The 26,152-nt window shown below is 55.8% G+C and overlaps 1 protein-coding gene across 1 annotated transcript in view; it reads left to right on the forward strand.

Moving 5' to 3' along the window:
• Positions 1 to 10,342, forward strand: part of LOC119958834 (cathepsin F-like) — a 36,694-nt gene extending 26,352 nt beyond the window's left edge. Inside the window, exons 7-9 of the mRNA XM_038787338.1 lie at positions 437 to 553; positions 2,427 to 2,491; positions 10,253 to 10,342. Of these exons, the coding sequence (XP_038643266.1) occupies positions 437 to 553; positions 2,427 to 2,491; positions 10,253 to 10,342 (272 nt within the window). The remainder of the gene's footprint in view (positions 1 to 436; positions 554 to 2,426; positions 2,492 to 10,252) is intronic.
• The last annotated feature ends 15,810 nt before the right edge of the window (positions 10,343 to 26,152 follow it).

The raw sequence follows: 26,152 nt of genomic DNA on the forward strand, positions 1-26,152 counted from the left end.
GTCGTGTTATGCACGCTGGGATAGCACTGGCTGCAACTGGATACAGCTTTAACCAAAAGATACTCCGGACCTCGGAGTTAGTACAATCTGACTTATTGAACCAGTAGCATAGTTAGCACAGTTCTCTGTGAGTTCGACTCTCTGCTAACCTCAGTGTGGTTACTCTGCCTGACTGAACCAGACTAGCTCTTAGCCACGTGCTGGAGGTGTGATACTGTACATGCACCCCTGACTCACTCTGTAGATGTTCATCAGCGGAAAGAGGCGGAGTGTGAGCGACTTGTGCCTTTTATAGTCAGATCCCACCCCTGAGTGTCCTGCCGGCTCATTGGCCGTGTCCTGTTCTCGGTGTCCTGTCTGTATATCATTATCTGCATGTCATGACACGGATTTCGAAAACGAGCGATTGACGGCCATTATCCTTGTGATTGTGCAGGACTCATGGATGAGGACATGTACAAATACACCCAACGCGCTGGGGTTTGCCACCGTGTTGAGAACGAAATCGCGGTGAGGATTAAAAGTTGCATTAGCCTGAAGGCTGACGAAGAGGGTAAGTCAGGCGTCGGGGCTCAGGCGCTACTGGAGGCCTCGGCCAACGGTTACGTCACAGGAGGGCCTGTTGTCTTGATCTGGTGTAGGGGGGGGGGGAGTGGTGAGGTAGGCCGAAGCCTGCGGCTTTGCCGCCAGCGGGGAGCTCAGCAGCGCCGCCGAGCTGGCGGAGGCCTCTGCCGGGACTGCGCCGCGGCCGAGCGGATTGTCCTCCATGACCGGCGCGTTCCCCCCCGCGTGTGAGGGATCTGCTGGTGCCGGGAGTTGATCAGGCAGGATGGCGAGGGTGGGTGGGAAGGCAGGCATGCGGGTGGACCCTTTCCCAGGCCAAACAGTGCCCGCAGGAACCTTCCATGCCAGCTGGATGCCCGCCAGCGGTATAGGGGCAGCAGGGTAGCATGGTGGTCAGCATAAATGCTTCACAGCTCCAGGGTCCCAGGTTCGATTCCGGCTTGGGTCACTGTCTGTGCGGAGTCTGCACGTCCTCCCCCTGTGTGCGTGGGTTTCCTCCGGGTGCTCCGGTTTCCTCCCACAGTCCAAAGATGTGCGGGTTAGGTGGATTGGCCGTGCTAAATTGCCCGTAGTGTCCTAATAAAAAGTAAGGTTAAGGGGGGGGTTGTTGGGTTGCGGGTATAGGGTGGATACGTGGGCTTGAGTAGGGTGATCATGGCTCGGCACAACATCGAGGGCCGAAGGGCCTGTTCTGTGCTGTACTGTTCTATGTTCTATAGTGGCCATCACTCCACGCGGCGCACACCACCTGAAGCTAGTAAAATGCAGTCAGATACAAGAAGAGGCTCCCAATTGTCCACGTAGTTTGGGGTCCCGGGCAGATCGAGGTGGGGGGGGGGATTTCAAGTTCTGCCAAAAGCAACAGTTAAATGTACCAAGAAAGATATTTAGAATTAGAGCACGCCGCGTTTATTTATTTATTTAACAAATGCAATATCCTGAAGCCAAGGAATTCCTTCCAGTCTTCCTGCGTTGAGTGCGGTTAGGGCTCTGCAAGGGCTATTAAACATGGATCCTTGTGTCCCAGCAGACTCTCTCTGCTGGTACTTGCGCGTACGGTGGCCTCAAGCACATAAAATGCCCGGCGCCATTTTCTCCACGCTACCGCCGACCTGGCTCATCCCCCCATCAGCAAGGTATCGGCCACACCACATTTGCCAGCCGTCCCGTTTCCCATCCTGCTACACCGCCCCCCCCCCCCCTCGCCCCCCACACACACACACAGCAATGTGGTCGGCTCTTAACCCCCCCCCCTCTCTGAAATGGGCCGAGCGTGACGCTTGGATGAAGGGGGGCAATTAGGGACGGGCAACAAATATTGAGCCTCAACAGTTGTTTTGGGAGGGGGGGGGGGACGTGTCAGTGATGTCACCCCCTGAATGGCCCGACTCTCCCTCTCCCCTCCCAGTGCACCCCCCCCCCCCTCCCACCCCCCCAACCTCCTCCCCCACCAGAGGAAATAATCTCTATCCGTTGACCCGATCGAATCCTTTAATCATCTTCGATTAAGTTCCCTTCTGCACTCAGGGAGGGGGTTCGTGGCCGTGCCTAATTGCCCCTCGGGAAGGTGGTGGGTGAGCCGCCATCTTGAACCCGCCGCAGTCCCCGTGTGGTGTAGGTACACCCACCGTGCTGTTAGTGAGGGAGTTCCCAGGATTTTGACCCCGGCCACAGTGAAGGAACGGCCGATATATTTCCCAGTCGGGATGGCGAGCGGCTCGGAGGGGGGGGGGGGACTTGCAGGCGGGGGTGTTCCCCGTGCGTCTGCTGCTGCCCTCGTCCTTCTAGACGGTAGAGGTGGCGGGTTTGGAAGGTGCTGTCGAAGGAGCCGCGGCGAGTTAACCCACCTTTCTGCTTCGCAGGAATGAAACAGTACGTGGCAGTGAATGGAACCATCACAACGCTGGTAAATCTGAAAGGATTGCTGGTGAGGACATCGACGCACTTGAATTGCCGCTTTGAACGTGTGCGCGGAGAGTCCAGAGGGAGCCGGGATTGGTCGCCTTAGAGCAGGAGAAGTTCAAAGGGCTGAGAGGGGACGAAGATTTAATCGAGGGGTTCAGAATTGTGAGGGGGATTGGTCAGAGTAAGTGTCTCACAGTTGGCTAGAGGGTGGGTCGGTGACCAGACGGGCGCACAGTGACCCCCAGAGTAATTATGCCATTTCCAAAGCTCTTCCTCAGGGGCTTCTAAAGGTGTTCACAGCCTGGTATGGGCCAGGGTTTAGAGAACCCCAAAGTGTGTCATGGAGTTCACCTGACCCACAACTTTTACTAGATTGCGGTATGGGGAGCACACGGCCCACTCTACAGGTACAGCAGAAATGCTAAAGTATTTTTAAAGCAAAACAATGTTTATTCTACAAACCCCTTCACCTTTTTAAAACATACAGTGAACATCTTAGCAACCATCAATTCAAATACAGCCCCCAAAGAATACAACACTAAGTAATCCGTAAGCTGTCCTTTTAACATCCAGAAGACTTAAAATAAACTTTTAACAGAAGCACATCAGGTTAAAGTCACTACTGAGAGCAGTTATTAGTTTTAAATCACCAAAGGATCGATTTACATTCTTTAGATTACAGAGAGAGAGACTCTAATACACCTTCTGGCTGTGACTGCAGCAGCTATCCAGCTCTGGAAATGAAACTAAAACACACCCTGCAGCAAACAACCTAAAACAAAAGTAAAAAGCTGACACACAGCCCAGCTCCACCCACTCTCTGACATCACTGCAGTAATAAACACCCATTTCTTAAAGGTACTCTCACTACAGATATTTATAAACACACCCATTTATAAACACCCATTTCTTAAAGGTCTTTCACATGACAACCCAACGAAGTACTTTGTTGAAGCGTAGCCACTGCTGCCAATATATATGCACAGGAAGATCCCACAACGGATCAGGTGGCGATCAGCCATGTTTTTCGTTAGCTGCTGCTACTCCAGGGATCAGTTTTGGCCCCAGGAGATTGGAGGGAACAGTGCACCCCTCCCCCCTCACCAGTACGCCCACACCCCGCTCTTCTTCCAAGAGACAATCTAACAGTGCGGCACTCCCTCAGTACTGACCCTCTGACAGTGCAGCGCTCCCTCAGTACTGGCCCTCTGACAGTGCAGCACTCCCTCAGTACTGACCCTCTGACAGTGCAGCACTCCCTCAGTACTGACCCACTGACAGTGCGGCACTCCCTCAGTACTGACCCTCTGACAGTGCAGCACTCCCTCAGTACTGACCCCCTGACAGTGCAGCACTCCCTCAGTACTGACCCTCTGACAGTGCAGCACTCCCTCAGTACTGACCCTCTGACAGTGCAGCGCTCCCAGAGTACTGACCCTCTGACAGTGCAGCACTCCCTCAGTACTGACCCTCTGACAGTGCGGCGCTCCCTCAGTACTGACCCTCTGACAGTGCAGCACGCCCTCAGTACTGACCATCCGACAGTGCAGCACTCCCTCAGTACTGACCCTCTGACAGTGCAGCACTCCCTCAGTACTGACCCTCTGACAGTGCAGCACTCCCTCAGTACTGACCCTCTGACAGTGCAGCACTCCCTCAGTACTGACCCCCTGACAGTGCAGCACTCCCTCAGTACTGACCCTCTGACAGTGCAGCACTCCCTCAGTACTGACCCTCTGACAGTGCAGCGCTCCCAGAGTACTGACCCTCTGACAGTGCAGCACTCCCTCAGTACTGACCCTCTGACAGTGCAGCACTCCCTCAGTACTGACCCTCTGACAGTGCAGCTCTCCCTCAGTACTAACCCTCTGACAGTGCAGCACTCCCTCAGTACTGACCCTCTGACAGTGCGGCACTCCATCAGTACTGAACCTCTGACAGTGCAGCACGCCCTCAGTACTGACCCTCTGACAGTGCGGCACTCCCTCAGTACTGACCCTCCCACAGTGCGGCACTCCCTCAGTACTGACCCTCTGACAGTGCAGCACTCCCTCAGTACTGACCCTCTGACAGTGCAGCACTCCCTCAGTACTGACCCTCTGACAGTGCAGCGCTCCCAGAGTACTGACCCTCTGACAGTGCAGCACTCCCTCAGTACTGACCCTCTGACAGTGCAGCACTCCCTCAGTACTGACCCTCTGACAGTGCGGCACTCCCTCAGTACTGACCCTCTGACAGTGCAGCTCTCCCTCAGTACTAACCCTCTGACAGTGCAGCACTCCCTCAGTACTGACCCTCTGACAGTGCGGCACTTCATCAGTTCTGAACCTCTGACAGTGCAGCGCTCCCTCAGTACTGACCCTCTGACAGTGCGGCACTCCATCAGTACTGACCCTCTGACAGTGACGCGCTCCCTCAGTACTGACTCTCTGACAGTGCGGCACTCCCTCAGTACTGACCCTCTGACAGTGCAGCACTCCCTCAGTACTGACCCTCTGACAGTGCAGCACTCCCTCAGTACTGACCCTCTGACAGTGCAGCACTCCCTCAGTACTGACCCTCTGACAGTGCAGCACTCCCTCAGTACTGACCCTCTGACAGTGCAGCGCTCCCAGAGTACTGACCCTCTGACAGTGCAGCACTCCCTCAGTACTGACCCTCTGACAGTGCGGCGCTCCCTCAGTACTGACCCTCTGACAGTGCAGCACGCCCTCAGTACTGACCATCCGACAGTGCGGCACTCCCTCAGTACTGACCCTCTGACAGTGCAGCACTCCCTCAGTACTGACCCTCTGACAGTGCGGCACTCCCTCAGTACTGACCCTGTGACAGTGCGGCACTCCCTCAGTACTGACCCTCTGACAGTGCGGCACCCCCTCAGTACTGACCCTCTGACAGTGCGGCACTCCCTCAGTACTGACCCTCTGACAGTGCGGCACTCCCTCAGTACTGACCCTCTGACAGTGCAGCACTCCCTCAGTACTGACCCTCTGACAGTGCGGCACTCCCTCAGTACTGACCCTCTGACAGTGCAGCACTCCCTCAGTACTGACCCTCTGACAGTGCAGCACTCCCTCAGTACTGACCCTCTGACAGTGCAGCACTCCCTCGGTACTGACCCTCTGACAGTGGAGCACTCCCTCAGTACTGACACTCTGACAGTGCGGCACTCCCTCAGTACTGACCCTCTGACAGTGCGGCACTCCCTCAATACTGACCCTCTGACAGTGCAGCACTCCCTCAGTACTGACCCTCTGACAGTGCGGCACTCCCTCAGTACTGACCCTCTGACAGTGCAGCACTCCCTCAGTACTGACCCTCTGACAGTGCGGCACTCCCTCAGTACTGACCCTCTGACAGTGCGGCGCTCCCTCAGTACTGACCCTCTGACAGTGCGGCACTCCCTCATTACTGACCCTCTGACAGTGCGGCACTCCCTCAGTACTGACCCTCTGACAGTGCGGCACTCGCTCAGTACTGACCCTCTGACAGTGCAGCACTCCCTCAGTACTGACCCTCTGACAGTGCAACACTCCCTCAGTACTGACCCTCTGACAGTGCAGCACTCCCTCAGTACTGACCCTCTGACAGTGCAGCACTCCCTCAGTACTGACCCTCTGACAGTGCGGCACTCCCTCATTACTGACCCTCTGACAGTGCGGCACTCCCTCAGTACTGACCCTCTGACAGTGCGGGGCTCCCTCATTACTGACCCTCTGACAGTGCAGCACTCCCTCAGTACTGACCCTCTGACAGTGCGACACTCCCTCAGTACTGACCCTCTGACAGTGCGGCACTCCCTCAGTACTGACCCTCTGACAGTGCGGCACTCCCTCAGTACTGACCCTCTGACAGTGCGACACTCCCTCAGTACTGACCCTCTGACAGTGCGGCACTCCCTCAGTACTGACCCTCTGACAGTGCGGCACTCCCTCAGTACTGACCCTCTGACAGTGCAGCACTCCCTCAGTACTGACCCTCTGACAGTGCAGCACTCCCTCAGTACTGACCCTCTGACAGTGCGGCACTCCCTCAGTACTGACCCTCTGACAGTGCAGCACTCACTCAGTACTGACCCTCTGACAGTGCGGCACTCGCTCAGTACTGACCCTCTGACAGTGCGGCACTCCCTCAGTACTGACCCTCTGACAGTGCGGCACTCGCTCAGTACTGACCCTCTGACAGTGCGGCACTCCCTCAGTACTGACCCTCTGACAGTGCAATGCTCCCTCAGTACTGACCCTCTGACAGTGCGGCGCTCCCTCAGTACGACCCTCTGACAGTGCGGCACTCCCTCAGTACTGACCCTCTGACAGTGCGGCACTCCCTCAGTACTGACCCTCTGACAGTGCAGCACTCCCTCAGTACTGACCCTCTGACAGTGCAGCACTCCCTCAGTACTGACCCTCTGACAGTGCGGCACTCCCTCAGTACTGACCCTCTGACAGTGCAGCACTCCCTCAGTACTGACCCTCTGACAGTGCGGCACTCCCTCAGTACTGACCCTCTGACAGTGCGGCGCTCCCTCAGTACTGACCCTCTGACAGTGCAGCGCTCTCTCATTACTGACCCTCTGACAGTGCGGCACTCCCTCAGTACTGACCCTCTGACAGTGCGGCACTCCCTCAGTACTGACCCTCTGACAGTGCGGCACTCCCTCAGTACTGACCCTCTGACAGTGCGGCACTCCCTCAGTACTGACCCTCTGACAGTGCAGCACTCCCTCAGTACTGACCCTCTGACAGTGCAGCACTCCCTCAGTACAGACCCTCTGACAGTGCGGCACTCCCTCAGTACTGACCCTCTGACAGTGCAGCACTCCCTCAGTACTGACCCTCTGACAGTGCAGCACTCCCTCAGTACTGACCCTCTGACAGTGCGGCACTCCCTCAGTACTGACCCTCTGACAGTGCAGCACTCCCTCAGTACTGACCCTCTGACAGTGCAGCACTCCCTCAGTACAGACCCTCTGACAGTGCAGCACTCCCTCAGTACTGACCCTCTGACAGTGCAGCGCTCCCTCAGTACTGACCCTCTGACAGTGCGGCACTCCCTCAGTACTGACCCTCTGACAGTGCGGCACTCCCTCAGTACTGACCCTCTGACAGTGCAGCGCTCCCTCAGTACTGACCCTCTGACAGTGCGGCACTCCCTCAGTACTGACCCTCTGACAGTGCGGCACTCCCTCAGTACTGACCCTCTGACAGTGCGCCACTCCCTCAGTACTGACGAGAGAGAGGGATAGTTATCCACAGGTCCCTGGTAAATGCATCTGTGGAAACTCACCCTCTAACCCAATCTGTGCTCTTCCAATTCCGGCCTCGGGATTATCCCTATTCCCAAACGTCCAACAGCAGATGCCTAATTTCTGTAATTACCTCAGTTCGCTTTCCCTCTAACTCTGTCTCTCTCTCTCTCTGTCTCTCTCTCTCTGTCTCTCTCTCTGTCTCTCTCTTTCTGTCCTCTCTGTCTCTCACTCTCTGTCTCTCTCTCTGTCCCTCACTCTATCTCTGTGTGTTTCTCTCTCTCTCTGTCTCTCTCTCTGTCCCTCACTCTATCTCTGTGTGTTTCTCTCTCTCTCTGTCTCTCTCTCTGTCCCTCACTCTATCTCTGTGTGTTTCTCTCTCTCTCTGTCTCTCTCTCTGTCCCTCACTCTATCTCTGTGTGTTTCTCTCTCTCTCTGTCTCTCTCTCTGTCCCTCACTCTATCTCTGTGTGTTTCTCTCTCTCTCTGTCTCTATCTCTCTCTCAGTCTCTGTCTCCCTGTCTCTTTCTCTCCTTTTGCCTCTTTCTCTCCCTGTCTCTCTCTCTATGTCTCGCTCTGTCTCACTCTCTCTCTCTCTCTGTCGCTGTCTCTATCTGTCTCTCTCTGTCTCTCCACCTTTCTGTCTCTGTCCCCCTCTTTGTCTCTACCTCTTTTTCTGTCTCAGTCCCTCCCTCCCTCCCTCTCTGTCACTCTATCTCTCCCTGTCTCTCTATCTATCTCTATCAGGGGCTGGTTTAGCTCACTGGGCTAAATCGCTGGCTTTTAAAGCAGACCCAGGCAGGCCAGCAGCACGGTTCGATTCCCATACCAGCCTCCCCGGACAGGCACCGGGAATGTGGCGACTAGGGGGCTTTTCACAGTAAATTCATTGAAGCCTACTTGTGATAATAAGCAATTTTCATTTCATTTCATTTGTCTCTCTCTCTCTGCCTCTGCTTCTGTCTCTCTCTGCCTCTCTCTCTGTGTGTCAAGGATAGGGGGTGGAATTCTCCGTTCCCGCGCGGTATCGGGAAGGCCGTCGTGAACTCGGAGACCGCTCCTCGCACCCTATTCACCCCCCCCCCCCCCCCCCAGGGGACTAGGAGCGGCGCTCTGTAAATCTCGGCCGCCGAGCCGAGAATGACTCGACGGCGGCGTCTAAGTGACGTCAGCCCCGCATGCGCAGTTTGGCCGGCTCCAACCCGCGCATGCGGGGCTGACGTCACGGCGGCTGACTGCTCCAACCCGTGCATGCGCGGTGGCCGTCTTTCCCCTCCGCCGCCCCGCAAGACGTGGCGGCTTGATCGTGCGGGGCGGCGGAGGGGAAAGAGTGCGTCCCTTTGGAGACGCCGGCCCGACGATCGGTGGGCACCGATCGCGGGCCAGTCCCCTCCCGAGCACGGCCGTGGTGCTCACTCCCCTCTCCGCGCCCCCCCACCCCCACAAACGAAGATTTGGCGCCATGTTCATGACGGCCGCGTCCAGGTGTGGTTGCCGCCGGCGTGAACCGGTCGGGAACGTCGGGCCATGCGGGCCGGAGAATCGCCGGTCGCCGTGAAAAACGGCGAGCGATGATTCTGCGAGCGGGCGGGGGGTGCCAGGGTGGCGTGGCGTAAGTCGCCCGGCCCTCCCGCGATTCTCCCACCCGGTGTGGGGAGCGGAGAATTCCGCCCAGGAAGCCTATGGTGCAGAAGGAAGCCAATCTGCACTGAATGGCCGCAAGAGTGCCCTTCCTGGCCCACTCCCCTGCACTACCCTAATCTTTTTGGGACAATTTATCGAGGCCAGTCCACCTAACCTGCACATCTTTGGACACTAAGGGACAATTTATCGAGGCCAGTCCACCCAACCCGCACATCTTTGGACTGTGGGAGGAAACCGGAGCACCCGGAGGAAACCCACGCACACACGTGGCGGACCGTGCAGACTCCACACAGTCACCCGAGGCTGGATCCAATCCGAGCCGACTTAATCTCTCTTCATATGACAGTCCCGCCATCCCTGGAATCAGCCTGGTAAACCTTCGCTGCTCTCCCTCGAGAGCAAGAACATCCTTCCTCAGAGAAGGAGACCAAAACTTCCCACAATACTCCAAGTGTGGCCTCACCAAGGCCCTGTACAATTGCAGCAAAACATCCCTACTCCAAAACTCGAATCCTCTCGCTTTGAAGGCCAACACACCATTAGCCTTCTTCACCGCCTGCTGAACCTGCACGCTTACCTTCAACGAGGACATCCAGTTATATTTTAGTTGATGAAATGTCGCTATAGTCCCCCTGGGCCTTTTGACGGAGAGAGCTGACTAGTAATGGTTAAACCCAAAGGTCACCACACCTCAGGCGAGGGGCAAAGTTGGGAAGGCTGCGAGGTGGGGTCGGGTGGGGGAATGAATAACTGGGCCTTGAGGGATTAGTAGCTGGAACCTTTTGACGTTTTGTCCCAACATGTCTTCAGTTAGAGAATATTTTAGAAACCCGCTGAATGTTGCTCCTCGGTGACATTGCAGATTTGCCAATACTGTTTGCTTTCGCCCCTACAGGCCTATCAGGGTGGTATTTTGAGATCCAATTGTCCCTCTACGCCAACAAACCACGCTGTGTTGATCGTCGGCTATGGCGTGGGTATGTAACTCCGCGCACTCTCGCACACCAAACCGCCCAGCCCGCACCTTCGATCCCCCTTCAAAAAAAAGGCGACATTAGATCCGGTGCGCCCCTTGACCTGGCTTCTCGATTCTGGCCTTTATGCCTTCAGCTGAACCTCAACCCAGGCCCCCCACCCGCCCACCTTACATCTGGAGCTTAGAACAAAGGGGGTCACAGTTTCAGGATACAGGGGCCGGCCATTTTGGGACCGAGATGAGGCGAAGTTTCTTCACCCGGGGTCGGAGTCGGCCATTTTGGGGACTGAGATGAGGAGAAATTTCCTCGCTTGGGGAAGGAGTTGGCCATTTTGGGGACCGAGATGAGGAGAAATTTCCTCGCTCGGGGAAGGAGTCGGCCATTTTGGGACCGAGATGAGGAGAAATTTCTTCGCTCGGGGAAGGAGTCGGCCATTTTGGGGACCGAGATGAGGAGAAATTTCTTCGCTCGGGGAAGGAGTCGGCCATTTTGGGACCGAGATGAGGAGGAATTTCTTCGCTCGGGGAAGGAGTCGGCCATTTTGGGACCGAGATGAGGAGAAATTTCTTCACTCGGGGAAGGAGTCGGCCATTTTGGGGACTGAGATGAGGGGAAATTTCTTCACTTAGAGGGTGGATACCTGTGGAATTCTCTGCCAGAGAAGGCCGTGGAGGCCATCCACTGAGTGCATTTACGAATGAAATGGATAGGTTTCCAAACTCTAAAGGTATCAAGGGGCATGGGGAGAGAGCGGGAGTGTGGCGTTGAGATAGAGGATTTGGCCATAATCGTGCTAAATGACGGAGCAGGCCAGAAGGGCTGAATGGCCTCTTTCTGCTTCTGCTTTCCCTGTTTCTATGTTAATCCCATTTTCCAAACATCAACCCGTGCTCTTCCTGCCAAAATATAATGGCAAGCTACGGTCATTGTCCAACAGGAATAAGGCCACTCGGCCCCTCGGGATTGTTTCGCCATTCAATAGCATCATGACTGAGCACATTGTGGTTTCGGGTCCACTTTCCCTTCGGTCTCCCCCGGCAACCTGCACCTAATGTTTGACATCCTCGGTGACCCACCTTCAACGTCCATGGGGCATCGTAGATTGGGTAGTCTATGTCGAGGTCTCAATTTCCCTCTGCACCCTACCTAGACGCAACTCGCCCACCATATCCCCATAACCCCACCTAACCGGCACATCTTTGGACACTAAGGGGTAATTTAGCATGGCCAATCCACCCAACCTGCACATCTTTGGACACTAAGGGGCAATTTAGCACGGCCAATCCACCTAACCTGCACATCTTTGGACACTAAGGGGCAATTTAGCACAACCAATCCATCTAACCTGCACATCTTTGGACACTAAGGGACAATTTAGCACGGCCAATCCACCTAACCTGTGCAACTTTGGACACTAAGGGACAATTTAGCACGGCCAATCCACCGACCCTGAACATCTTTGGACACTTGGGGCAATTTAGCATGGCCAATCCACCTAACCTGCACATCTTTGGGCACTAAGGGGCAATTTAGCACGGCCAATCCACCTAACCTGCACATCTTTGGACACTATGGGGTAATTTAGCACGGCCAATCCACCTAACCTGCACATCTTTGGAAACTATGGGGCAATTTAGCACGGCCAAACTGCCACACAGACAGTCAACCCAAGGCCAGAATCGGACCCGGGTCCCAGGCCGCCCTTGTTAAACCCTTTGCCGGTGACGTGTGCGACGTAGCTCATCGCCGATTTCTGAATTTGTTTCCAACAGAGGCTGGTCTGCCATTCTGGATTGTGAAAAACAGCTGGGGGACAAGCTGGGGCGAAGAGGTGAGTGCGGCCTAGGCGTCCGGCTCAGGTACATTCAGCCTCCCGCCCTCTCTACGCCTCGAGCGATCGGTTTTCCAGTCCCTCCCTGAAACACCAAGTGGCCAATCCTCAGCCGGTGGTCAGCCGGCCGCCCGCCCATCCATCCCAGGCCCGGATGGCCACTCCCACACCCCCTGCCAGACCAAAAAAGAAAATGGCCGCCATCTTCAGTCGAGGGCAGGATATTCCAGCCTTTCCGGCCGCCGGGGACTTTCCTGCCACGTCGCAGTTCGCCCGCGTGGCGTGCACTCTCCCGCCGAAGGAAATTTGTCACGGATCCCCTTCCCGGTTTTTCTTCGTGCGCTTCGAGATTTTCCGGACACGTCCTGAGGCGGCTCCCACGCGAAAACGGCGTGGTCTCCATCGGGAGAGGACGATCTCCAGCGACGGGAATGGGTCCCCCCCCCCCCCCCCCCCACGGGGTGTCATCCCCCGCCATGTGCGTGCACGGGCGTTTCCTCGTGGCCAAGATTCTGGGTGCAATTCTCCCAAAAAAAAAGCGTAATTTTGGCGGGTTTTCCAACCGGTAAATCCCCAATTTCCTCGTGACGTGGGGTAATAAAGACGGCGGAGAGATTGGCTCCTCCGACATAGGGGCACCCTTCTCAAAGTCACCCACTTTCCCATCGTTCCTCCGCCGCTCAACAAATGGTGAAATGATTTTGTGCCTCATCCTGAACTGAGCCTCTCTTCCCCCAGGGGTACGCTCGCATTTACCGAGGAGAGGACACGTGTGGTATTCAGAAACACCTAATGTCAGTCACATTGTAGAGGAGGGACTGAGGAACTTGACTTGCATCCCTGCTGAACTGCTCTCGTTTCCGATCAACAGACACCAGCCCCCTTACAACCCTCCCTATCTCTGTAACTTCCTCCAACCCCTACACCCCTCCCTATCTCTGTAACCTCCTCCAGCCCCAACAACCCTCCCTATCTCTGTAACCTCCTCCAGTCCCCTACAACCCTCCCTATCTCTGTAACCTCCTCCAGCCCCTACAACCCTCCCTATCTCTGTAACCACCTCCAGCCCCTACAACCCTCCCTATCTCTGTAACCTCCTCCAACCCCTACACCCCTCCCTATCTCTGTAACCTCCTCCAGCCCTTACACCCCCTCCCTATCTCGGTAACCTCCTCCAGCCCCTACAGCCTTCCCTATCTCTGTAACCTCCTCCAGCCCCTACACCCCTCCCTATCTCTGTAACCTCCTCCAGCCCCTACAACCCTCCCTATCTCTGTAACCTCCTCCAACCCCTACACCCCTCCCTATCTCTGTAACCTCCTCCAGCCCTTACACCCCCTCCCTATCTCGGTAACCTCCTCCAGCCCCTACAGCCTTCCCTATCTCTGTAACCTCCACCAGCCCCTACAACCCTCCCTATCTCTGTAACCTCCTCCAGCCCCTACAACCCTCCCTATCTCTGTAACCTCCTCCAGCCCCCTACAACCCTCCCTATCTCTGTAACCTCCTCCAGCCCCCTACAACCCTCCCTATCTCTGTAACCTCCTCCAGCCCCCTACAACCCTCCCTATCTCTGTAACCTCCTCCAGCCCCCTTACAACCCTCCCTATCTCTGTAACCTCCTCCAGCCCCTACAACTCTCCCTATCTCTGTAACCTCCTCCAGCCCTTACAACCCTCCCTATCTCTGTAACCTCCTCCAGCCCCGACAACCCTCCCTATCTCTGTAACCTCCTCCAGCCCCGACAACCCTCCCTATCTCTGTAACTTCCTCCAACCCCTACAACCCTCCCATCTCTGTAACCTCCTCCAGCCCCTACAACCCTCCCTATATCTGTAACCTCTTCCAGTCCCCGACAACCCTTCCTATCTCTGTAACCTCCTCCAGTCCCCACAACCCTCCCTATCTCTGTAACCTCCTCCAGCCCCTACATCCCTCCCTATCTCTGTAACCTCCTCCAGCCCCTACATCCCACCCTATCTCTGTAACCTCCTCCAGCCCCCTACAACCCTCCCTATCTCTGTAACCTCCAGCCCCTACAACCCTCCCTATCTCTGTAACCTCCTCCAGTCCCCACAACCCTCCCTATCTCTGTAACCTCCTCCAGCCCCTACAACCCTCCCTACCTCTGTAACCACCTCCAGCCCTTACATCCCTCCCTATCTCTGTAACCTCCTCCAGCCCCTACAACCCTCCCTATCTCTGTAACCACCTCCAGCCCCTACACCCCTCCCTATCTCTGTAACCTCCTCCAGCCCCTCCAACCCTCCCTATCTCTGTAGCCTCCTCCAGCCCCTACAACCCTCCCTATCTCTGTAACCTCCTCCAGCCCCTACAACCCTCCCTATCTCTGTAACCTCCTCCAGCCCCTACATCCCTCCCTATCTCTGTAACCTCCTCCAGCCCCAACAACCCTCCCTATCTCTGTAACCTCCTCCAACCCCCCACAACCCTCCCTATCTCTGTAACCTCCTCCAGCCCCCTACAACCCTCCCTATCTCTGTAACCTCCTCCAGCCCCTACATCCCTCCCTATCTCTGTAACCTCCTCCAGCCCCTACATCCCACCCTATCTCTGTAACCTCCTCCAGTCCCCTACAACCCTCCCTATCTCTGTAACCTCCTCCAGTCCCCTACAACCCTCCCTATCTCTGTAACCTCCTCCAGTCCCCTACAACCCTCCCTATCTCTGTAACCTCCTCCAGCCCCAACAACCCTCCCTATCTCTGTAACCTCCTCCAACCCCCCACAACCCTCCCTATCTCTGTAACCTCCTCCAGCCCCCTACAACCCTCCCTATCTCTGTAACCTCCTCCAGCCCCTACAACCCTCCCTATCTCTGTAACCTCCTCCAGCTCCCTACATCCCTCCCTATCTCTGTCACCTCCTCCAGCCCCTTCAACCCTCCCTATCTCTGTAACCTCCTCCAGCCCCGACAACCCTCCCTATCTCTGTAACCTCCTCCAGCCCCCTACAACCCTCCCTATCTCTGTAACCTCCTCCAGCCCCTACAACCCTCCCTATCTCTGTAACCTCCTCCAGCTCCCTACATCCCTCCCTATCTCTGTCACCTCCTCCAGCCCCTTCAACCCTCCCTATCTCTGTAACCTCCTCCAGCCCCGACAACCCTCCCTATCTCTGTAACCTCCTCCAGCCCCTTCAACCCTCCCTATCTCTGTAACCTCCTCCAGCCCCCCACGAACCCTCTGGGATGTCTTGAGCTTCGTGGAGGGACTGCTGAGCTCTGAAAATCTCTCTCTAAATCTCACCACCCCTCTCTCTCTCTCTCTCTCTCTTCTACGATGCTCATTAACTGTGAGCTCTTAGATCGAACGTTTGATCAAGTCTCCCTCAGATCTCCAGATAAGGCTCGGTGTTCAATCTCCTTCAACTGCAAATGCTTTTACTGGGTGACGGGGGATGGATAATGCAACGTGCTGCGAAATACAGACTCCGTTCACCAATCCTTTCTCTGTTAATCCGTGCAAATTCCAAGTTTTTCAATAAACTGACCAAATATTTTAAGGTCGTGTTTCTCTATCGTTATTCTACAAGAGTTCATTTTGGCTTCGAACTAGGTGAAAACGTTTGATCCGGAGGCCATTCGGCCCCTCACATCTAGTCTGATGCTAGACCCAAAACTGCAGCTCCCACAATGCCGCAGTGTTCACCGAATTCCTCTTCCCTCTGCCTTTCCAGGAACTGATTCCGGTTTTTCTCCCAGTCAAGATGTCCTTCACAAACACGGGATTGTTATTGTCAGCTCAAGTCCCACGCCACAGATTTGAAACAGGACAAGACGCTCCCGGGCTTGGTGCTGAGGGAGTGCCGCACTGTCAGAGGGTCAGTACTGAGGGAGTGCTGCACTGTCAGAGGGTCAGTAATGAGGGAGTGCCGCACTGTCAGAGGGTCAGTACTGAGGGAGTGCTGCACTGTCAGAGGGTCAGTACTGAGGGAGTGCCGCACTGTCAGAGGGTCAGTACTGAGGGAGTGCTGCACTGTCAGAGGGTCAGTACTGAGGGAGTGCTGCACTGTCAGAGGGTCGGGTCAGTGCTGAGGGAGTGCTGCACTGTCAGAGGGTCAGTACTGAGGGAGTGCTGCACTGTCAGAGGGTCAGTACTGAGGGAGTGCCGCACTGTCAGAGGGTCAGTACTGAGGGAGTGCTGCACTGTCAGAGGGTCAGTACTGAGGGAGTGCTGCACTGTCAGAGGGTCAGTACTGAGGGAGTGCTGCACTGTCAGAGGGTCAGTACTGAGGGAGTGCTGCACTGTCAGAGGGTCAGTACTGAGGGAGTGCCGCACTTTCAGAGGGTCAGTACTGAGGGAGTGCTGCACTGTCAGAGGGTCAGTACTGAGGGAGTGCTGCACTGTCAGAGGGTCAGTACTGAGGGAGTGCCGCATTGTCAGAGGGTCAGTACTGAGGGAGTGCCGCACTGTCAGCGGGTCAGTACTGAGGGAGTGCTGCACTGTCAGAGGGTCAGTACTGAGGGAGTGCTGCACTGTCAGAGGGTCAGTACTGAGGGAGTGCTGCATTGTCAGAGGGTCAGTACTGAGGGAGTGCCGCACTGTCAGCGGGTCAGTACTGAGGGAGTGCTGCACTGTCAGAGGGTCAGTACTGAGGGAGCGCTGCACTGTCAGAGGGTCAGTACTGAGGGAGTGCCGCACTGTCAGAGGGTCAGTACTGAGGGGGTGCCGCACTGTCAGAGGGTCAGTACTGAGGGAGTGCTGCACTGTCAGAGGGTCAATACTGAGGGAGTGCTGCACTGTCAGAGGGTCAGTACCGAGGGAGTGCCGCACTGTCAGAGGGTCAGTACTGAGGGAGTGCCGCACTGTCAGAGGGTCAGTACTGAGGGAGTGCTGCACTGTCAGAGGGTCAGTACTGAGGGAGTGCCGCACAGTCAGAGGGTCAGTACTGAGGGAGTGCTGCACTGTCAGAGGGTCAGTACTGAGGGAGTGCCGCACTGTCAGAGGGTCAGTACCGAGGGAGTGCCGCACTGTCAGAGGGTCAGTACTGAGGGAGTGCCGCACTGTCAGAGGGTCATTACTGAGGGAGTGCCGCACTGTCAGAGGGTCAGTACTGAGGGAGTGCTGTACTGTCAGAGGCTCAGTACTGAGGGAGTGCTGCACTGTCAGAGGGTCAGTACTGAGGGAGTGCTGCACTGTCAGAGTGTCAGTACTGAGGGAGTGCCGCACTGTCAGAGGGTCAGTACTGAGGGAGTACCGCACTGTCAGAGGGTCAGTACTGAGGGAGTGCTGCACTGTCAGAGGGTCAGTACTGAGGGAGCGCTGCATTGTCAGAGGGTCAGTACTGAGGGAGTGCCGCACTGTCAGAGGGTCAGTACTGAGGGAGTGCTGCACTGTCAGAAGGTCAGTACTGAGGGAGTGCTGCACTGTCAGCGGGTCAGTACTGAGGGAGTGCTGTACAGTCAGAGGGTCAGTACTGAGGGAGTGCTGCACTGTCAGAGGGTCAGTACTGAGGGAGTGCTGCACTGTCAGCGGGTCAGTACTGAGGGAGCGCTGCTCTGTCAGAGGGCCAGCACGGGAGACAAGTTCCCAGGGCGTGCAGATTGGCCAGAACGGCGCACGGGGAGCTCCGTTGTCAAGATTCTAATTTATTTGGGGGAACTTGCTGAATCACAGCGATGAGCCTAAGCGACAAGGCCCGAGAATCAATGTCGCTGAACACGCCCTCATTCAACTGACATCTTTCACAATCTCTTTCTCAACCACAAAAGAAATGCGTCGATGAATATCTCCAATTGAATCAAGATAAGTTTCAACCGAGTTCCAAAATGCAACAGGCACACAACGAGTCAGCTGATGGCACAGAAAGATAGGGCCTGGATAACGGAGGGAGTCCATTTAGCCAGTTCGGCTTGCCCTTCCATTCCCGTGCCCCCCCCCCCCCCCCCAACCCCTCACCCCCCCCCCTGCAGTCCAGAGGATCTGGTTTAGCTCAGTGGGCTGAACAGCTGGCTTGTAATGCAGAACAAGGCCAGCAGGGCGGGTTCAATTCCCCGTACCGGCCTCCCCCGAACGGGCGCCGGAATGTGGCGACTAGGGGCTTTTCACAGTAACTTCATTTGAAGCCTACCCGTGACAATAAGCGATTATTATTATTATTCGAACTGCCCCCAACCAAGCTGAACAGTTTCTCTCTCCCCCACGCCTCCCTGCACATCTTGAAAACTCCGATCAAATCCCTGTGGTGAATGTATTGCTGCTGCCATTCACCAGTGTGTTGCATTACATTGCATTGTATTGTGTTGATGCCCTTGTGGGCTCTGCCCCTCGGGGGAGGTATATAGATCGGCAGCCTGTAGGCGACACTCAGTACCGATCAGTCGCAGGCAGGCACTGTTCGCGCTGACTAAAACCACTGTCCACTTCAACTCTTCATCTCGTGTGAATCGATGGTGGCATCAGTCTCCCCCTACAACTTGTGAAATTCCAGGGAATACAGCCCCAGATTGTGTGACCTGACCTCGTAATGTAACCCCTCGGATGCCAGTTGCCGTTCCGGTCAATCTGCACCGCGCTTCCTCCGAGGTCAGTCCGTCCTACCGGAGGCGAGGGGGGCCCAGATTTGCTACTCACAGTGACTCCGAGTGAGGCCTACCCGAGGCCTGTGCCCAGCTGAAGCCTGACTCCTACCCCCCCTTTTGTATTCCCGCCCTCCAGGAATAGAGGACAGCGTCCCGTCGGCCATCTTGATTATTTTCTGGGCAGTTCCTTGACATCGTAACGATCTGTCTGACCTGGGACCCCCCCCCCCCCCCTACCTTACCCCCGGGGTCTGTTTGGACCTCCACTGTTTCTCCCTACTCACCATTTAGAATATATAGGAGGGGCGGAGGAGGGGGCAGGGCGAGAGGGAAAGTGGCCGAAGCCGGCAGGAGGGAGAGAAATGTGAGGGATGTGTGAGGGAGAGGGGTAGTGTGAGGGGGGGGGGGGGGGGGGGTGAGGCGGAGGGAGAGGAAGAATAAAAATTTTAAAATGTGCGGCACGGTAGTACAGTGGTTAGCACAGTTGCTTCACCGCTCCAGGGTCCTGATGCACTATCAATTACGATGAGACGAGAGTAGAGAGTAATCGGGGCTTTATTACGCAGAGATCCTGCCGAAATGTCTGCAGCTCGGTGTGCACACACATTTATACTCCGCCTACTGGGCGGAGCCAGCAGGCAGGGATCTGCCCCCGTAATACCCTCGTATGCAGTATACACAATATAACAGTGGTGACTACCACATTCACCCCCTGTTAAAAAAGAGTCCAGCGGGGGTGGTGGAAGAATATTGACATGTATATGTTAACATTTTAGGATAAGTTTACAAATTCAGGCGATCGGGAGCCTTGATCTTTCGTTGTGAGCTCCGCAGTCCCGGTGGTGATCCAGGCGTCAGTTCAGACATCGGTGACTCTGGGGGCGTGTCGACCTCATCTTCATCCCTGGGTGGGACCAATGGGAGGTTGTCCTGGAGCGGGGTGTTTTTTTTTTTATAAATTTAGATTACCCAATTCATTTTTTCCAATTAAGGGGCAATTTAGCGTGGCCAATCCACCTACTCTGCACATTTTTGGGTTGTGGGGGCGAAACCCACGCAGACACGGGGAGAATGTGCAAACTCCACACGGACAGTGACCCAGAGTCAGGATCGAACCTGGGACCTCAGCGCCGTGAGGCAGTTGTGCTAACCACTAGGCCACCGTGCTGCCCGAGCGGGGTGTTCTTGAAAATACAGAAAAATGTGTCATTTGAAACATGGAAGTCTGGCAATATCTGGTCTGAGAGGGTACAGGGAAAGATCCCACAAAAGGTTAACAGCAGCTGCAAAGAGCAGGATTATAAAATGCAGATTCTTTCTCACAAACAGGCTTATCAAACGCACAGGTTTCATGTGGTAAGCTAAAACAATGGCTCACACCTTCATTGAATGTAACTATCTCAGGAAGCATCTGGAAAAGCATGGATGAGAGTTTCAATTGAATTAAGTGACGAATGTTTAAAACAGGCAGGTCTTTCAAGTCATAACCAAGTTAAATTTTAGCATACAGTTAAAAGTTTCACACCTTAATTGAAATAAACTCTCTTAGCAAACAGCTGGAAAGGAGCAGGGTAGCATGGTGGTTAACATAAATGCTTCACAGCTCCAGGGTCCCAGGTTCGATTCCCGGCTGGGTCACTGTCTGTGTGGAGTCTGCACGTCCTCCCCCTGTGTGCGTGGGTTTCCTCCGGGTGCTCCGGTTTCCTCCCACAGTCCAAAGATGTGCGGGTTAGGTGGATTGGCCATGCTAAATTGCCCGTAGTGTCCTAATAAAAGTAAGATTAAGGGGGGGGTTGTTGGGTTACAGGTGTAGGATACGTGGGTTTGAGTAGGGTGATCATGGCTCGGCACAACATTGAGGGCAGAAGGGCCTGTTCTATGCTGTACTGTTCTATGTTCTATGATAGACGATGCTCAGTCGAATTTGGTGTCAATTCCAAGTGTAAAATTCTACTAACGTCAAGTCAATTAAAAGAAAATTGGAGACGACCTGTCTACGAGAGACATAATTTAAAGTCAAAATCAAAGGCAAAGTTATGAGCTGGGGACAATTGGAAAATTAAACTATAGAAATCACAGGAATAAAAGTAACACCTATTGAAACCAAAGCATTTTTTAATCAGATCTGAGAGGTGACGTTATGCCCAAATTGAATAATTAGTTGTATTCAAATGTTCACATCAAAGATACTTTTTAACAATCAAAGTGAAACAAGCTCATTTACGATAAAGTCGTTAAAACTTAATAACTCTTCGAAAGAGAATATAAACCCGAAGAGAGGGAACAGCCAGCAGAGCCAGCTCTCACAGCTCGGTCACGGGAAAGACAAGACAAGCAGCTGAGTTTAAACAGCTATACATCTAAGGAAGACTAGAATTTAAACAGGAGTCAGAGTCAGCTGAGAGATAGCCAGCAGAGCCAGCTCTCACAGCTCGGTCACGGGAAGGATAGGACACAGCAACCGAGTTCACCAGCGAACACATCTCAAGGAGACCAGATTTTAAAGAAGATTGATTGTCAAGGTGGGCCTGAATGGCCCTTCAACCAACCAGCAGGATCCAGAAGCAAGATCTTTTTACCTTTCTGTTAAGAAAGTGTTTACAGCTTTAAAAGAAAAAAGAAAATAATAATAAAATAACTTAAAAGTTTTAACCTGAAACAATGGTTATTCCTAAAGTCTACTTTACTTACTTAGCAACGCAGGACCCAGGACATCGATGCTACTAAGGGGTAAGTAGATAAAATCTTCGATGAAGGTATAGGTTATACCGGGGGATAACTTGAAAATATAGTTTGACCTGAATGGCACCCACCGAAGCCTGCATCGGAGTCAGGGAGTGAGAATCCCTCTTCACCATTTAGAATATCGACCCTTTTTTTGGTATGGGGGGATTCTAAGCTTAGTGGTGAGTTTTAACTTCAGGGGGCTGCGGTGAGGTGCGCTGGGGGGGGGGGGGGGGGAGGGAGGGTGGTGCCGGAGCAGAGGGGGTGTGTGTGTGTGTGGGGACCCAGCTGGTGCCAGGTCCCTGAGGGAGACTGTGTCTTGGTGGCCGTCGGGGTACGCCACGTAGGCGTACTGCAGGTTGGCGTGGAGTAGCTGTACCCTCTCGACCAATGGGCCCGCCTTGTGGAGCCGCACGTGCTGGCGAAGGAGAACGGGTCCCAGAGTCGCCAGCCACGTTGGGAGCAAAACCCCGGAGGTAGACTTCCTGGGGAAGGCAAGGAGACGTTCATGGGGCGTTTCGTTAGTCGCGGTGCACAGGGGCGACCGAATGGAGTGGAGGGCGTCGGGGAGGACCTCCTGTCAGCGGGAGGCCGGGAGATTCCTGGACCGTAGGGCCAGCTGGACGGCCCTCCAGACCTTCCCGTTCTCCCTCTCCACCTGCCCGTTTCCCCGGGGGTTGTATCTGGTCGTCCTGCTCGAGGCAATGCCCCTGCTGAGCAGGAACTGACGCAGCTCATCGCTCATGAATGAGGATCCCCGGTCGCTGTGGATGTAGGCGGGGAATCCGAACAGAGCCAAGATGGTGTTGAGGGCTTTGATGACAGTGGCAGACGTCATATCGGGGCATGGGACGGCGAAGGGGAATCTGGAGTATTCGTCGACCACACTAAGGAAGTAGGTGTTTCAGTCGGTGGAGGGGAGGGGCCCTTTGAAATCCACGCTGAGGCGTTCAAAGGGGCGGGAGGCCTTCACCAGGCATGCACGGTCTGGCCGGTAGAAGTGCAGCTTGCACTCCGCGCAGACCTGCCAGTCTCTGGTGACGGTCCTGACCTCCTCAATGGAGTAGGGCAGATTGCGGGCCTTTATGAAGTAAAAAGATCGGGTGACCCCTGGGTGACAGAGATCGTCATGCAGGGTCCGGAGTCGGTCCACTTGTGCGCTGGCACATGTACCTCGGGGTAGGGCATCTGAGGGCTCGTTGTGTTTACCGGGGCGATACAGAATCTCGTAATTATAGGTGGAGAGCTCAATCCTCCACCGCAAGATCTTATCATTTTTGATCTTGCCCCGCTGCATGTTGGTGAACAGGAAAGCTACCGACCGTTGGTCAGTGAGGAGAGTGAGTCTCCTGCCGGCCAGGTAATGCCTCCAATGCCGCACCGCTTCACCGATCGCTTGGGCCTCCTTTTCGACGGAGGAGTGTCGTATTTCGGAGGCATGGAGGGTGCGTGAAAAAAATGCCACGGGCCTGCCTGCCTGGTTGAGGGTGGCGGCCAGAGCGACGTCTGATGCATCGCTCTCAACTTGGAAGGGGAGGGTCTCGTCGACCGCGTGCATCGCAGCCTTGGTGATGTCGGCCTTGATACGGTTGAAGGCCTATTGAGCCTCGGCCGTCAGGGGGAAAGCGGTAGAGTGGATGAGTGGGCGGGGCCTTGTCCGCATAGATCGGGACCCACTGGGCGTAGTACGAGAAGAACCCCAGGCATCGTTTGAGGGCCTTGGGGCAGTGCGGGAGGGGGAGTTCCATGAGGGGGCGCATGCGATCGGGGTCGGGCCCTAGAACTCCGTTCTGAACCACAGAGCCGAGGATGGCTAATTGGTTCGTGCTGAACACGCACTCCTCCTTGTTGGAGGTGAGGTTGAGGAGTTTGGCGGTGTGGAGGAATTTGGAGAGGTTGGCGTCGTGGTCCTGCTGATCGTGGCCGCAGATGGTGACATTGTCCAGGTACGGGAAGGTGGCCAGCAATCCGTACCGGTCAACCATTCGGTCCATCTCCCGTTGGAAGACCGAGACCCCGTTAGTGACGCCAAAGGGAACCCTAAGGAAGTGGTAAAGGCGGCCGTCTGCTTCAAACGCAGTGTACGGGCGGTCCGCCTTGCGAATGAGGTGCTGGTGGTTGGCAGATTTTAGGTCCACTGTCGAGAAGACCCGGTACTGTGCAATCTGATTGACCATACCAGATATGGGTGGGAGGGGGTACGCGTCGAGCTGCGTGTACCGATTGATGGTCCGACTGTAGTCCACAACCATTCTGTGTTTCTCCCCAGTTTTCACCACTACCACTGGGGCTCTCCCGGGGCTGTTGCTGCCTCGATAATACCCTCCCGCAGCAGCCGCTGGACCTCAGACCTGATGAAAGTCCTGTCCTGGACACTGTACCGTCTGCTCCTGGTGGCGACGGGTTTGCAATCCGGGGTTAGGTTTGCAAACAGGGAAGGCGGGTCGACCTTAAGGGTCGTGAGACCGCAGACAGTAAGGGGATGGTAGGGGCCCCCCAAATTTCAGGGTTAGGCTCTGGAGGTTGCACTGGAAGTCCAGGCCGAGTAGCCGGGCAGCGCAGAGGTTGGGGAGGACGTAGAGGCAGAAGCCGCTGAACTCTACGCCCTGGATGGTGAGGGTGGCGATGCAGTACCCCCGGATCGCCACGGAGTGGGACCCGGGGGCCAGGGAGATGTTCTGGTTGGCGGGGTGTACCGTGAGGGAGCAGCGCTTTACCGTATCGGGGTGGGTGAAGCCCTCAGTGCTCCCGGAGTCCAGAAGGCAGGAGATCTCGTGCCCGTCGACCTTCACTGCCGTCGACGCGGTCGCGAGGTTGTGCGGTCGGGACTGGCCGATCGTGATGGAGTCGAGGGGCGTTGGAAGGCCCCTGGCTGGTGGGCGGCGGTTGCAGGCGATGAGCGGCCCGGTGAGGTGCCCGACGAGCAGGGGTCTTGAGGCGGGGAGGATGGCGGGGTCCACGGGGCGCACGTGGCGGGCGGCGTTAAAGATGGCGGCGCCCACGAGCCGCACGTGGGGAGCGGCGTTAAAGATGGCGGCGCCCACGAGCCGCACGTGGCGAGTGGCGTTAAAGATGGCGGCGCCCACGAGCCGCACGTGGCGAGCGGCGTTAAAAATGGCGGAGCCCACGAGCCGCACGTGGGGGGTGTAGGAACAATGGGCCTGGTTGCCGCGGCGATCGAGCGGGCCCGGCACGCAGCAGCGAAATGTCCTTTCTTCCCGCAGGCCTTGCAGAGCGCGCTCCGCGCCGGGCAGCGCTGCCGGGGGGGGGGGGGGGGGGGGGCTTTGTCTGTCCGCAGAGGTAGCACTTGCGCCCCCTGGGGGTTGGTTGGCTTCCGGGCGGCGCAGGCCTGGGGTTGGCTGGGGGGCGGTCGCTGGCGGGGTCCACGATGTCCAGGAGGGGAGGGGGGGGGGGCGTGCGGTCGGGGGCGTACGCCTGTCCATTGCGGGAAGCGGCCGTTAGTGAGAGCGCGAGCTTCTTGGTCATCGCGAGGTCGAGGGTCGCCCCTTCTAAGAGGCGCTGGGGGATGTACGCCAACCCTATGCCCGTAACGGAAGCTTCTCTAATTAGGAGTTCGGAATCTTCCAACGGCCGAAACGGCCTGGCAATCGCAGCCCCTCGCCAGGGCGTGCAGGGCACGCCAGAAATCTTCCACAGACTCACCGGCGAGTTGGTACCGCGTGGACAGGAGGTCCCTGGCGTAGATCTTGCTGGTCTGCTGAGTGTAGTTCTCCTTCAGCTGCACCGTGGCCTCAGCGTAGGACGGCGCATCCCGGATGAGGGGAAAGATATCGGAGCTCAGCTGCGTGTAGAGGATCTGGAGCTTCTGTGCCTCTGGGGGTGGTTCTGTCGCAGATCCGATGGATGCTTCGAAGCAGGCTAGCCAGTGTGCGAAGGCCGGCTTGGCGTTCTCTGCTTGAGGGTGCAGCTGCAGGCGATCCGGCTTGATGCGGAAATCCATCACTGTAAAATCGCTGCGTAATAAATTGATGCACTATCAATTACGACGAGACGAGAGTAGAGAGTAATCGAGGCTTTATTACGCAGAGATGCGTAATGGCTGCCAAAATGGCTGCAGCTCGGTGAGCACACACATTTATACTCCGCCTAGTGGGCGGAGCCAGCTGGCCGAGATCTACCCCCGTACCTGCAGTACATGAGCCTTACCGGAATGCGATATACATACAACAGTGGTGACCACCACAGGTTCTAGGTTCGATTCCCGCTTTGGGTCACTGTCTGTGCGGAGTCTGCACGTCCTCCCCGTGTGTGCGTGGGTTTCCTCCGGGTGCTCCGGTTTCCTCCCACAGTCCAAAGACGTGCAGGTTAGGTGGATTGGCCGTGCTAAATTGCCCTCAGTGATCAAGAAGGCTGGGTGGAGTTACTGGTTTAGAGGGGTAGGGTTGGGGTGTGGGCTTGGGTAGGGTGCTCTTTCCAAGGGTCGGTGCAGACTCGATGGGCTGAATGGCCTCCTTCTGCACCGTACATTCTATGATATCAAATGACCTGAATTAATAATGCCAGATAGCCGAGGCAGGAATCGAAGCCGGGTCCTTGGCGCTGTGAAGCAACAGTGCTAACCACTGTGCTACCGTGCTGCCCACTTTATCAATACGTGACCCCCCCTCGTATCTGGACCACCACCGACCTCGAGAGCCGTCGCCCCCCGACCACGCAGACCCAACATTGACCATTGACCTCAGGCCCACTCGATCCAACC

Source organism: Scyliorhinus canicula, chromosome 31 (assembly GCF_902713615.1).
Source record: "Scyliorhinus canicula chromosome 31, sScyCan1.1, whole genome shotgun sequence".
NCBI classification, from domain to species: domain Eukaryota; kingdom Metazoa; phylum Chordata; class Chondrichthyes; order Carcharhiniformes; family Scyliorhinidae; genus Scyliorhinus; species Scyliorhinus canicula.